Source organism: Puntigrus tetrazona, chromosome 2 (assembly GCF_018831695.1).
Source record: "Puntigrus tetrazona isolate hp1 chromosome 2, ASM1883169v1, whole genome shotgun sequence".
Lineage (NCBI taxonomy): Eukaryota > Metazoa > Chordata > Actinopteri > Cypriniformes > Cyprinidae > Puntigrus > Puntigrus tetrazona.
In genome coordinates, this window is record NC_056700.1 from 12,891,689 (window position 1) to 12,905,894 (window position 14,206).

Sequence of the window (14,206 nt, forward strand, 5' to 3'; positions counted from 1 at the left end):
TATCAAGCAGGCATTCAGTAATCACATCCCAGCAGGCCTTGCAGTCTGGTATGCTTGCTTGAGCACCTAGCATTTCACATGCACAGTGAAAATTGTGTATTCACCGCACACCTGTACGGTTTATAAGCTAGCTTTTAAAGTTCCCCAAGCTTAGTGTTAATTAGCTACGTAAGCTAGGATCAACCGACATGCTTGCTAATGGCAGTTTTTATGAATAAGCAGATTCACAAATATTTTTTTCTGAACCGTCCAAATGGTCTGTATGACATGCACCATGGTCGTAAATAAAAGTTTTAACAAAGTAAACGACAAGTCACTTAAGCAAATGTAGACATTTGAAAACAGTGTTTTGCAATTTAAATGCTATTTACATGAATTTGCTTTGCTGCCTCGTACCATGTGAAATTACTTGAGGAAAGGAGTTTTTCAAACCACCCGTTACAGATCTGCACTCATGCAGACAAACTTAATGGCTTAAGAATTCTTAATATTTTATGCTTTTTAGCATGACATGTTTATAACGTCTTAATACCAACATGGTCTCATAAAAATATGTACCTCTGTGCACTTTTTGTGCAGCACCGTATTTACCTGACTTATGTTTCGCAACAGTTTTAAAGAGAACCGGCTCTAAAACATAGACGTGAACCCTGGCACATTTTTATTACATTGATTTTGGCATTGTATTGCGGCGGTTGAGAATTGAAATATCTGTGGACTGTTGCTAAAAATTGATGCTCTATCATGTTGCAAACATGGCAACCTAACTTAACGTCTACGAAAACCCATAGATACTGAAGCTGAATATGTGTGATGTTAACGTTCAAAAGCATCACTTTTCAAATATCCCAGCATATTAATATGCTTTACTAATCGAAACTCTACATTTGTGTAAAAAAGAATAAGTATTACAGCATCTAGTGTTAATTTCTTTTGGAAACTGCAGTGATATGTACTTGTTGGTACATGTGTCTCGCTAAAAAGTGCACCAAGGTAAGTATATGCCATGAGACTAGGTAGCTTAATATATATACAAGTCAACAAAATTATTTTCACTGACAAAAATTTTAAGAACTATTAGTAGTTCATAAAGGGCTTTGTTTTAAGATAATAACCTGAGATCATTTTAGTACTTTTAGGAGATCATGTTGTTTCATACATGTCTCATATAATGAGAGAATTGTGCTATAAACCTGATCCGTTACATCAAAGCACTGAAAAAAAACATGTTTAATTATTCATGCTGCACTTTATTAACATTCATGATCTAAGGCTTTGCCAGTTCATGATGTCATAGCCAGCCATCTGTGTTCAAAACTGTCCTCAGCCTGAAACAATCCTCTCGCAGTTGATCTAATGAGGACAATTGTGTTTATATGTTTATTACAAACTTAATAAACATATTTGTGTTTGTGCTTGCTTTGGTAATAATTAAGTAATGTTTGCTTTTAAAAACAAAGTTTGTTTTTCAAAAGATATTATTGTTTTAAATCAGTAAACGTCTAAAAGATTAGGGGTTTACAGTGAGATATGTCAGGGATGTCCTTTTTGTTACCATTATTAATTGACTGTTTAGAATATTTTAGGTTTAAAGCCAGTAGAAAATACCACATTATATTTACAAGGCTGGAGTAAAAAAAAGAAGAAAGAGAGAGAGAGAGAGAGAGAGAGAGAGCAACATTTGGCTTTTTTTTTTGAACACATTTGATCTTAATTGTATAAGAAAGCTTTTATTCCACATCTCAAAAATCTTGAGCGTATTCAGTTTGAGATGCAATTTTCTTCTTACAAACTACCAGCCAGCCTGTCAGTGTTTCACCAACAAGCGTTACAGTCATGGAAAATCTGTTTTCATCATGTTTCTCTCCAAACAAGATGCTGCCATATTATGACAAGGAATAAATCCTTGTTTTTGTGCAACTGCTTTGCCACAGAACTAAACATGTGTTATGTTATTCAGAAGAGACCAAAATTACTTATGAAAAATCTGTGAGCTATGGTCTCGTTGTGAGCCAAATGCGCACTCCATATAACTAACAAAAGTGTTTTTAATAGCCTAACTGTCCTGGGTTTTATGGTTAGAGAGAGTTGTAGTAGGAATGCTGATTATGAAAGCATGCAGGGACTGAACAGAAGCAGCAAGAGAAGGGCAGTCAGTGTCAGTACATCTTTAGCCAAATTAAGTGAAGGATCTTCAAACCTTAGAGAAGTGCTTCAGAAATGCTTCCGGAATTGCTTATGTTACCAGTATAGCAGTGCTGAAACTTTTTTAAATGTGAAGTACATACAGAACACTAACAGACGAAAAAATCCCTGAAACAAAAGTATTCAGTTTATTGGTCTTTCATTTACACACAGCACATGCAGGCACTCTTAACAGTTTTAAATAAGGAACAATGAAAACCCATAATAATACTGCGATGCTCCTAGAAGCAAATTAGTTGTTTGCATGTTCTGATGTCCTGTGCAATTTAAATGACATTTTCCTGATTTTGTATAATTTGCTTCTATTTCCATGGTAGTTCATCCGAGGAAAGAAAGTTTCAACACATTTCGTTAAAATTTCGTTGGTGGATTTTTTTCTATATATATATATATATATATATATATATATTAGTATTACATTTTTCCATCAATGCAATTTTGCTAAAATGATATTATTTATTGTTATTGTATAAATTTAGGATCGGTAAATGCAAGCTGAAAAATGAGCAAATGGCAAAATGGTGCTCGTGAGAAAGGAATTTACAACTCCACAAAGACTTCCCAGTCGTATAGTACAAACATATGGTACAAGTGATTTATATATGCTTCGGTTTAAAATGTCCTGTTTCAAACCAAAAAAGCAGCACAGTTATCAACAACATGTTGAATGTACACAAACCATAAATTCACATTTCATTTTATTAAAAGCAAGCCTATGCTTATATTAGCCAGAGCGGATGAGTGCATTAAGTCTATTATTGTGTGCTATTAGGCTATGCCTTTCATCTCCTAAAAGCAGCTCTACTTAGTATGCAGTTTTCATATGCAATTTCTTATAGGTCTTACACTCTTCTGCACCTCCTGGTGTGAAGAACATGGGTATGCTTTATTTGTGAGTGGGTGGTCTTTAAATGAAAGGGATACCAAGGAGAACCTCTGTGTGGTCATTTTGATTCGAAATGTAGCAAGACAACAAAGTGGGAGAGAACAGATATGTTTTTTTGCAGAAAGGTACATACACAGAATATCTGATTTGGCGAGGTCACTTGAATAGTGCTATCTTTTATAATATCTGTAAAACTTAAAAACATCAACATTAAAAAAGCTACCTAGATGCTTTCATTCAAGGTCATTTCTGTAAGGTCAGATGAAGAAATGCAAACGTACTTGAATATGAATTTGTTTGCATACAGTGTTTCATATTTCATATAGTTTTGTAATTTCAACACCACAAAAAACATTTTAGAGTTACATTTATTTTTGCAATGAATACATAAACAAAGCATAAGCATCCTAATGGCTACATATCACTGAAATGGAAGTGAAGTGTGATAGCAGTAAAGTCTTTGTTGGATACAGTAACTTAACTTAAAAAGACCAGAAATTATTTGTGCCATCTATAAACCAATTTTTCTGTTTATAAAAGCAAAGCCTTGTTGTTTCAGTCGTTCGTTCAAGTAAAGGTCTGTTGGAGTGATTCATTATAAGAAGCAACTCAAATGAATCAAAACACTGCCATGACCTGTGACAGACAGATTTGAGTGCAGGTTAAATATCATTATAATAACTTTAAAAACACACATGCAAAAAAAATGATGTCTAATGTATACTCTTTTACATGAAAAGGGAATAAATTCTTTATGTCAGCGAATGTTCATGATGTTAGGGGTCATCGCAGGATGTCATCTAATTCGGTCTCTCTTTCCTCACATTCTTATTAGACTCATTTCTCGCTTGAAAAGCGATGTTACTCGTCCGAGCAGCTTATTGTACGTGTGCTTTTGTGTGGCTTTCAAACAGGAAATCATTTCAGCTTTAAGAACACAACATCTTCAAGAGGCTGCTGTACATAAGCTCTAATGCACTGTTGTCCAGTAGATCTCGACAAATGTTAATATGCAGCTAAAACGATATTAATAATGTTTCCCATTATAGCCACAGATGCCCTCATCCTCAAACCCAAACCACTGCTTATACATCTTGTCAAACTGGTTTTGATGCGGAAACAAATAGAGCTATTTTTCATTTCCGCATGTAAGCCTGGTGATGTCAATGTTTTGTACAGTATTCTAAATATGCACACGATATGTTGGGGAAATGCATCCCAGAGCATTTTTGATTTTACAGACCCATTGTTTTTACACTTTTACTAGACAAGCTGGGCTTTTGCAAGTTTTATAGGCTTATTATGAAGTAAATATGCTCATGCGCAATTTATTTGTTAAAGAACGATTAGACGTCTAGAATGATAGAGAAGCCAGTGGGAGTGAGCTTCTTGAGGTTCACTGAGGTTTTGTGAGTGAGTGTGTAGAGAGACAGGTTGTTCCTAATACAACACTGCAGGATGTGCCGGACATTTTCTCTTTGCGGTGACCCTGTGTACTTGTTAATAGGAGAAGGCATGTAGTCAAGATTGAAGAGGCATTGCATAGGTGCTACTTAGAATGGAGGAGCTGGCTGATTCTGAAAGTAGGATAGTGTTAATGGCAGAGGTGCAGCCAGTAATCAGATCTGATATATGACTGGCTCTTTTTTAGTTGGCTGTGTTGGGTTGTGGCGTCATCTATTGACCTATCTACAAGGAAAGACGTAAATATGCCAAAGTCCATTTTTGCGCATCAATGCAAGTTTTAATTTTTATTTGGCATACTATGTATGAATTTTCAAGACCGGCTGTGCTTTCTCATACATAACCAATTTAAAGATTTGTGCTGGTAGAGAGTGCACGTTGTATAGCAACCCAATAAATATAATAAATAGATATTTCTTTGTTTTTGTCACATCAAAGCTATATTTTCTCAAAGGTCTCCGTGCAGCATTCATTTAAACATCATTTTTTAGTGGTTGACCCCAGGACAAAAATATATGAAGCATTATGTTTATTATAAGATCTCATATCCTGACAAAATATGAAGTACAGTATTGAAACTACTTGCATCATGTATTCTTTGTGGATTAATCATATGAGCCTCTAGAAATGCCCCTCTCAAAAACTCATTAAGTGCATCCCTAGTGGCAGGTAAATAGATGGTGGTTGAAATGGCTAAAATCATGATGGTTTTTTATACCATTTGGTTCACATTGTGCATTAGCTACAGTAGTTCAAGAAGAGAACTCAAAACATTGTTAGATATTTTGAGAACGACAAGCACTTTTTGAGACAAAACAGCACTTTGCTTTGCATTGTATGTTCAAAGACTTTAGTCAGTAGATTGTCACATTTAGGGAAAAAATGCTTTTTTTTCCCCATCATAATGCATTTGCTGTTTCCAAAGATGTACCTGACTGCTAAAACAATCTTTCTACCATGTCAGAATGTCTCTCAGTTTTTAACTATAGATGTGTGCTTTGATTATTTAGAACACTTGTAGTGTACAAGTGCCATCAGCCATCAGCTCTGATTAGGAGAAAGCGCACATTATAATCATATGCAAAAATCTAAAATCTATAATTGGAATATATGATTAAATTTCCATACTAATTGTAATAACTCAAGATATGTGTCAGCTGCTTCTTCTTTACCACAGCCATTATTCGTCCAGTGTGACATTGCCACATTTCAGCTCTAAGCGCTAATTAAACTCTTTAAATAATGGGACGTCCTATGCTTTAGTAACGATTGTTTAAAATATAATATATACCGAACACGTTTTTTTCAGTTCAACTACAAATTTTAAAAACAATTAAGCCCTGCTCATATTAAAGTGAAAGTAACACAAAAGTAATGCAACACATAAAAAGTAACTAACTTAACTAGTTACTTTTTCAGGCAGTAACACAATATTGTAATGCATTACTTAAAAAAAAACAACAACTGCTAATTACCAAAGATTTCTCATTAGTTTCAATAGTGTTGAACTTTCCTGTGTCATATTCTTCATGCAATTAGTTTGAGCGACATTTCCTTCAGCCTGAGGCATATTTATTTTACTTCTGGTGTAAAACCGCTTTTACATTTGCCAAAAGTACAACTTTATATATTAAACACAAACAAGCAAGCCCTCCCAGTAACTTAAAGGTAACAGTGTACTTTTTTAGGTGATAATGCAATACTGTAATGTGTTGCTTTTAAAAGTAACTTATCCCAATAATGATGCATTACTCAAAGGTGAGACCTGACTTTTTTTTGCTGTTATTTCCTATTGTGAAACAATGTTGCTTTATACAGAAACACCACAATTTTTGCAGCCAGTGCTGTCTTATTTAACAACCCTTATTCATTCCCCAACATTAGTGACTGTAAATATAATGAAATAAACTTCTCATTATCTCCTTGCTTTGTGTGCCTGAAATGTATCAAAATGAAGTTCCACATGTGTGAACAAGCAATGTGTGAATATCCATAAATAGTAAATCTTAAAAACGCAGGCTTAATACCTGTGAAGAAGAACTGCATCTGCGGTGTCTAAACATATCTGAGGAACTAAATTAGCCTATTATGAAGTACCTCATTTAAGAGAATACTACAATTTAGCCAGCTGCTTTCATTATATCAGTGTGACAAATATCTATTTGGTATGCAGAAAAGCATAGCTGTTTATCGTTCAGAAACAAATTAATTTACGTATCCATCAACGGGAAGTCAAGTGGATGACTAAATTATCTAGGCCATTGTAGCCCAGCACAGCACATTTATCACTTATCAGCTCATTAGTGAAGACATCAAGACCTGATCTTTGGTAGATTTCTCTAATATTTCATTTATATTTGGCAGATCACCCTGTTACAGTTTATTTTGCAGTAATGCCTGACATTATCCCTTACAGATTTACCTTTACGTCAGCTTGGTTTACATTTAATAATTTGTTAATATCATTCTTACCAACTTATTCATTGTCAGTATCGTCTAATGTCTCTAAATAGTGGGATTTATATCAGTGATGTTACAAACTCTCATGTTCAACCTAACTTCATCCAGTAAAATCAACTAAACTTTATTATATTATGTCGTTTTGTTTATTTGAGTGCTAAAACTTTATCATTTCATAAACCAAATTGCCCGTACACATTGTTTTACACATTATTTGATTATTAGGAAATCATTAATCATTACAAAGACTAATTGTGTGTAAGGGTCCCCCCTTTCCTGAAGAACGGAATTTTCCCCTTTGACCGGAATGTTCCCCTTTCCTTGTGTTTCTTTAAAATCACTTATATTTATTAATCTTTTGCTTTTCCAATTTTAATTCTGACCCTTCACATAATTTTGTTCTCCAATCTTTTCGTGATTTTAGTTATATTTAAATGTAACTGCTGATTCCTTCTAGTTGTGATTAAATTTGGATCATTAATTAACTTCCTAGTTTCAACTTATCGTTCGTTAGGAGTCTGGGTCGCTTAGAGACCTTGTTTGGCCAGAACAGACTCACGACACATCTGGGCTAGTCCAAGTCTTAGTCAGAGGCTACCCCGTAGATCGCTTACCTTAATGCAGCCATTTCCTCAATAGACTCAAAAAGAGTCATTTTTTTATGCGTTCCCTAAGTAATAGCATGCTAAGCCAGTTTGGTGGCCAGAAGTCAAGATCTCAAAAACGTGCCCCCGGTTCCATCCATCGATCGTTGATCGGACTCACCCTAGCACACCAAACAATGCGGAAAACCTCAGAAGTCACTAACCTACTAGAGAAGATATTCCAGACAATATTATAAGTTAACCAAGATTAACGTTTATTTTGCCAGGCAAGAATAGTTTCCAAATTGGTTAAATTCATAAACATTTGCACAACTGATCAGCAGTACAAAAATAAAACAAAAAAATAAATAAAAATAAAATAAAAAAATAAAGGTCATTATACATGGTCTTGAGAAAGTACATAGTATGGTGTATGGGGACACACACCACACTACGGGTCGATCTGGCTACAGAATTGCGCCTTGTTGTGTTTTGTCACTTATATACTTAGACCAGACAAAGAGATCCCAAATGTAGTTGTAAAAACCTTTTGGTGTTAAGGTTCCCGTGCTCCAGTGTCACACCTGGCTGGAACACGTTCAGAGACCCAAAAGGAAGACACACCTTTTACCAATCGCACTGAGACCTTTCAAATGAGACCAAACATGAAAGTGAAGAACAATAGGTTCACAAGACACATGACATATAATGCCTTATTCCTAATGAACTTTAAGCCAAGTCTTTTGGGCAGAAGGAGGGGAAGCAGGAATAGCAGAGGTGAGGAGGGTGTCATAAAGCAACAGGGAGGGATGGTGTTGTTTACTCTCTTTTTTTTCCTTTGGATATCCCTTCTCAGATTAGTCTTATTGCATTACAGATTTTTATTTTGCTCCTTACATGTGAGAAACAAATTGATTAGTAACCCTCCTGGTTCTTTCGTCCATTTTTTATGTGACAAATGTAAAGAACAAATCTTCATACCCCTTCACATAAACACTTTCCAACTTCAGCATTAAAATTGCAAGGATGCTTTTGTTCTCCCTTTTACAACAACATGGGTTTCTACTTAATGATACTGAATGATTTGATTATCCTGATTCATAAAATCAGCAAATCAGCGTTAGGTTAGGTTAGACTAGGCTAGCCTAGGCTTTTACTATGTTAGGTCAGGCTAACATTATCTTATGTTATGTTATTTTAAGCTATGCTATGCTATATTATATTATGTTATGTTATGTCACATTATGTTAGCCTATGTTATGTTGTGTTATGTTGAGAATCATTTGTAAAGCACTAATGTTACAGAGCATACAAGTCTAAACATGTTAAGAGAGAACCCACTTATAGCCTCAGATCTTTTTAGTGACAGCTCATTTGTCTTTGTCTTTGAATCTGACATCCAGGCATTTTTATATGATTTCAGATAGACACTGAGCAGCATGTTATCTGCAGATGACTCATAACCATCAAAATGTAGTCACAAGTTTGGATGACAGATTGAAATGACCTTTGCCATTACAGTGGCATGTCTTCTTGACATAAAGCATAGAATCCATTGAAATGTGGAAATGTTTTGTCAGTGAGTGAGTGGTACCAGAACATCAACATCCCCCCAAGTAAGGTTGACCCCATTATCCCGTACCAGCCAATGGGCAGAGCTAACATAGAGTATTTTACTTGAAGTTACACATTAGCACTTTAGTCAACCAAATAGTTTTTATTTTATGTTGTATTGCTAGGAATTTGAGAATAGGTATATATATTAAAATGTACATGTTTCTTCCTTCAACTGACAGTCTAGTTTCAGGATCATTTTTTATAACAGTAAACTTGTTTATTAATGAAATAATATACCAGTTATTATTATTATTTATTTATTTATTTTTAAATTAAAAATCCAAATGCATTTTTGTTAGCAGTATTAATGCTGCCAAAAAATTCATTTGCACTGACATATTTGTGTGTGTAGAATGCTCTATTATTGCTGATTTCATGAAAGAATCTGAAATATTTCTTACATTCACAAGTACAATTTTTTCTACTGCAGCTCTTTCTGCACACTTTTTTTATTTTATAAAAATAAAAATTCTATGTATGTTGTGTTTAGTTCAAGGACTGTATAGCATTCATAGAGCTATTGATGTCAAAAATCTCAAGACTTATGTAACTACTGTTGAAAATGGCTATTATATGTAATAATATGTAATAGAAAGATAGACATATAGAATATTTTCTTTATATTTTTCTGCATTTCTTAGGTATTATCACTGAGGTGTACAAGATGGTCATGACACTTAAGTTAAGTTAAAGATAAAGTTACAGTGCTGGTGTGAGATAAACATTGCAAACTTTCAACCGTCTATAGTTTACAACATGGTAGTTTCTGAATTTAGTGACATGTACAAGTTGGAATACTTCTAATGAAGCTCATGAAGCTATAAAGGGTGTAGAGAGCTGCTCTGATACAGACATATCTAATATTCAGCCTTCTAGCTTGCTTAAGGCTTTCACAAGAAACGTAAAGTGTGTTGGCTTGTATATTATATAACATTTGTGATTTATGTTCTTGAAAAACCATTATTGCAACTTTGATCAAATTTGCTTTTTAATGTTGAAGTTTTTAATTTCATTATTTAATTTATTTATTTATTTATACGGCATCAGCAATTTACCTATAATGAAATAAATATGGCATAAGGTAGATTATGAGATTATGTATAGATTTTGCCTGAAGGTGCCTTCTTCCCATGAGACAGATGAGGCAATATTACAAATTACAATATATTATACAGTACGCTTTATTAAGCGTGATTATTTCATATAGGTTACTTTTAATGTCAAAAGCAGATTTGCTTAACAAATCAACATTAACAACATTGAGTTTCTTTTTTCCAAGCTTTTTCTTTCTTTCTTTCTTTTTTTTTTTTTTTTTTTTTTTGCCCAACAAAGCCCTGTTTGTCTCAACTCTTCACTAAACTGTTGTTTGTGCAGTATTCAGAGTTATGTGGTTATCACAGAAGGTGTCAGTCCCTTTCTTAGGGCCCTTTTGAATGTAATTGATTTCCTACATTTGGACATAAAACTGTATAATCAATAGGCTAAAGAGAGAAGAGTCAGCTTTGATTCATGAGCCTTGTTAAGCATTTGTAAAATGTGAATAACGAGATTTGTTAGATGCTAATCTGAACCTGTAAATAAAACAACAGCCAATAATTTATATTATAAAACAATTATGGTCCTCGAATTGGAGTAGCATATACACAGTTCACCGTGACCTTTCACTACATGTATCACTTCTCTTGTTTGTCCTTGTGTGTTTCACACATAGTAACGTGCCCCTCTCTTGCATTGTGCACCATTCACTCAATCAATATGTTCAAAAACACTGTATTCAACAACATTAGTTCATTCACCTTATTTAATATCTTCAGATTTATTAAAAAAATCTCTTTGAGTAAATCATTGGATTATTGATATGTAGCCAATTCATTCAAAACACAGATTTATTCAGAAATTAACAAGCAATTATCCTAATTAATCACTGAATCATTTACATAAATTTAAATATGATATATGCAAGGCACAGTTAATTGTCCCTTTATTTACTTGATGATTTTACAAACATACAATCAAAATGCTTAAGGAAAACGCCTGCCTTAAAGGATTTTACCTATTTGTTTCAAGCAGTGGAAACCCCATTCATACACTGCCCTTCTTCTGATATTAGTTTATATTCACCCATCAAAATGCCTCTGATTGGTGGAGAAATCTGTGGGAGGAGCCTGTGCTCAGCATGTCAGACAGTGGCTGTAGAGGAAAGAGTATCTCGCCTGCCTGCCTGCCAAGTGCTGGATGCTCTGGAGACTGAGTGCCTCACTCTGAACGCTCTTTGCACTTCAAGAGTGTTGAAACACAGTCAGCATTTTGGTCAATTGCCGCTGTCTCCTCTCCTCTGATTCTCTGTGTGTCTGTGTTGTGTAGGAGGCTCTTGCAGACAATTGTCGAACGATTTTGCTGATTTACAGGAAGAGTTGTCACAGAAGTGAGGTGACGGATGCTCACACAGTACCTGCTTTCTTTGATCTATGTGACGGATGATGTTCAATTTGAATTCACCAGACTGAAGTAGACTCAGATCATATCATTGACTACGGATATTCAGGGAAATGAATACCTCACATCATCATGGACTGCACCATTCATTTCGGAATCACAGCCAGGGAGCTTTACCAGTGGGAAAGCCTGCTCAGGGTGAGAGAGGATCTTCCTCTGGATGCTATGAGCAGCTGCTCATCTCCACAGAGGTGTTCCTCACGCTCGGGCTCGTCAGTCTCCTGGAGAACATTCTGGTGATCGCGGCTATTGTCAAGAACAAGAACCTTCATTCTCCAATGTACTTCTTTATATGCAGTTTAGCCGTAGCGGACTTGTTGGTCAGCGTCTCCAATGCCTCGGAAACGGTAGTGATGGCGCTCATCACGGGAGGCAACTTAACCAATCGCGAGAGCATCATCAAGAACATGGATAACATTTTTGATTCGATGATCTGCAGCTCACTGTTGGCTTCAATTTGGAGTTTGTTGGCCATCGCGGTGGACCGCTACATCACGATCTTCTACGCTTTGCGCTACCACAACATCATGACCCAACGGCGGGCAGGCACCATCATCACCTGCATCTGGACCTTCTGCACGGTCTCTGGTGTGCTCTTTATCGTGTACTCGGAGAGCACCACCGTTCTCATCTGCCTTATCAGCATGTTCTTCACCATGCTGGCGCTTATGGCCTCGCTCTACGTCCACATGTTTCTTTTAGCCCGGCTGCACATGAAGCGCATAGCCGCCCTTCCTGGCAACGGCCCTATCTGGCAGGCGGCAAATATGAAAGGGGCCATCACCATTACTATTCTGTTAGGTGTATTCGTGGTGTGCTGGGCTCCCTTCTTCTTGCATCTCATCCTCATGATCTCCTGCCCCCGGAACCCTTATTGCATCTGCTTCATGTCCCACTTCAACATGTATCTGATCCTCATTATGTGCAACTCGGTCATAGACCCTCTCATCTACGCCTTCAGGAGCCAAGAGATGAGGAAGACCTTCAAGGAGATCTGCTGCTGCTGGTATGGACTGACCTCTCTTTGTGTTTAAGCTTTTGATGACTTTTAAGGATCCTGATTGTGAGACAGCACTAAGCAACCAACACTGGACGATGCTGATATTGTAGAACATTACACTAATTATGCTGCATAGCTTGTGTGATTATTCTGCGCACATTTATTTGATACCCAGAGAAATGTGATACTGTGCTAACCATGAAAAAATGCTAATGTTAATGACTCAAGGATTCATTGACATGCTGTTTTAGTCTCATTCATTTTGCTTGTTGAATAAGACATCAAAAAGTGCCAATGTTTAAAATCACTAAATGACAGCAAATTTATGGCACCGTGTTGTGATTCAGTGACTCAAGCACATGCACAGCATTCGGTAACCGTGATTATGTTCTCTCATCAAGTTTGTATTTCAGCTTGAGAGGCGTTGCAGCTTAATAAATGTGTTCCAGACTTCTGAATTTATTTTTGTATTTTGTAAGATCATTTTATTTTTCTTTTGCAATGGCATTTCATTGTGCAAATAAAACATCAAAACCAGCAATTATGGCTCACATATTTTATTGTGAAGTAGTAGATTTGATGGCCTGGTAAGAAATTTGTTCTTAAGTCACAAATTTTATTCCATTTTCCTTCCTTTTCCAGCTTCAGAGTCATGGAGCTCAAAAAGTAAATGCATATATCATTAAGTAAAAGACTGCCTTCAAGTACTTAGAAGCTATCTTTTTTATCAGTCTGTTTTGAAGGTTACCACATTGTGCTGAATAAACTCTCATCTAGTACGTTTACAAAAAAGAAGGATTTCTGTCAGTTTGCACAACCACTAAGCTCTCATATATCCATGATTTTCTTCTCTGCAGTAAAATGAATTGACCTTAAATCAAGGCCAGTGCAACTGAATGCACTAAAGAACATATTGAGATTAGTTCTATCAGCACGCTGAGGCCTGGAAGCTTTTAGTTGGCATTCCTGTTAGCAATAATAATGGCTCAGCTGGTGTCTGAGCCTCTAGGAGTACACAATTTTGATCCATATTTGATCACAGGCACTCTTTCCTAATTATAGGTGGTTTGAGCCAATCACCTGAGCTGTATGTGACAAATCTCTCTGGAGCGACCGTGAACATTATGTCATGACCACCGATTAGATGATGTCACCATGAGGACGCGCTGTCTCAAATATTTCAGGAGCAATTTTCCTATTCTGCAATATGCAATTTAAGTCTTTAAATACAAATAATATGAATATAAGGTATGCATTTAAGAAATAATTTGTAGTTAGAATATGGGGATATACTTTTTAATGGCTGTCAATGGAGATAGATGCTTCCGGATTGTGTAGTTAAAGGGTTACTCCACCCCAAAATGAAAATTTTGTCATTAATCACTTACCCTCATGTTGTTCCAAACTCGTAAAAGCTTTGTTTGTCTTTAGAACAGGATTTAAAGGAGACATATTATGCCCCTATTTTACATAAGGTAATTTAAATCTCAGTTT

The 14,206-nt window shown here is 35.7% G+C and overlaps 1 protein-coding gene across 1 annotated transcript; it reads left to right on the forward strand.

Moving 5' to 3' along the window:
- The first annotated feature begins 11,443 nt into the window (after positions 1–11,443).
- On the forward strand, positions 11,444–13,253 carry mc4r (melanocortin 4 receptor). Its single transcript, XM_043256894.1, has one exon. The coding sequence runs from the start codon at positions 11,766–11,768 to the stop codon at positions 12,744–12,746; it is 981 nt and encodes a 326-aa protein (XP_043112829.1). The 5' UTR covers positions 11,444–11,765; the 3' UTR covers positions 12,747–13,253.
- Positions 13,254–14,206: the final 953 nt, after the last annotated feature.

What these genes read in the sequence shown, in the direction of transcription:
- mc4r (XM_043256894.1), top strand. Translation starts at nt 11,766, where the DNA reads ATGAATACCTCACATCATCATGGACTGCACCATTCATTTCGGAATCAC.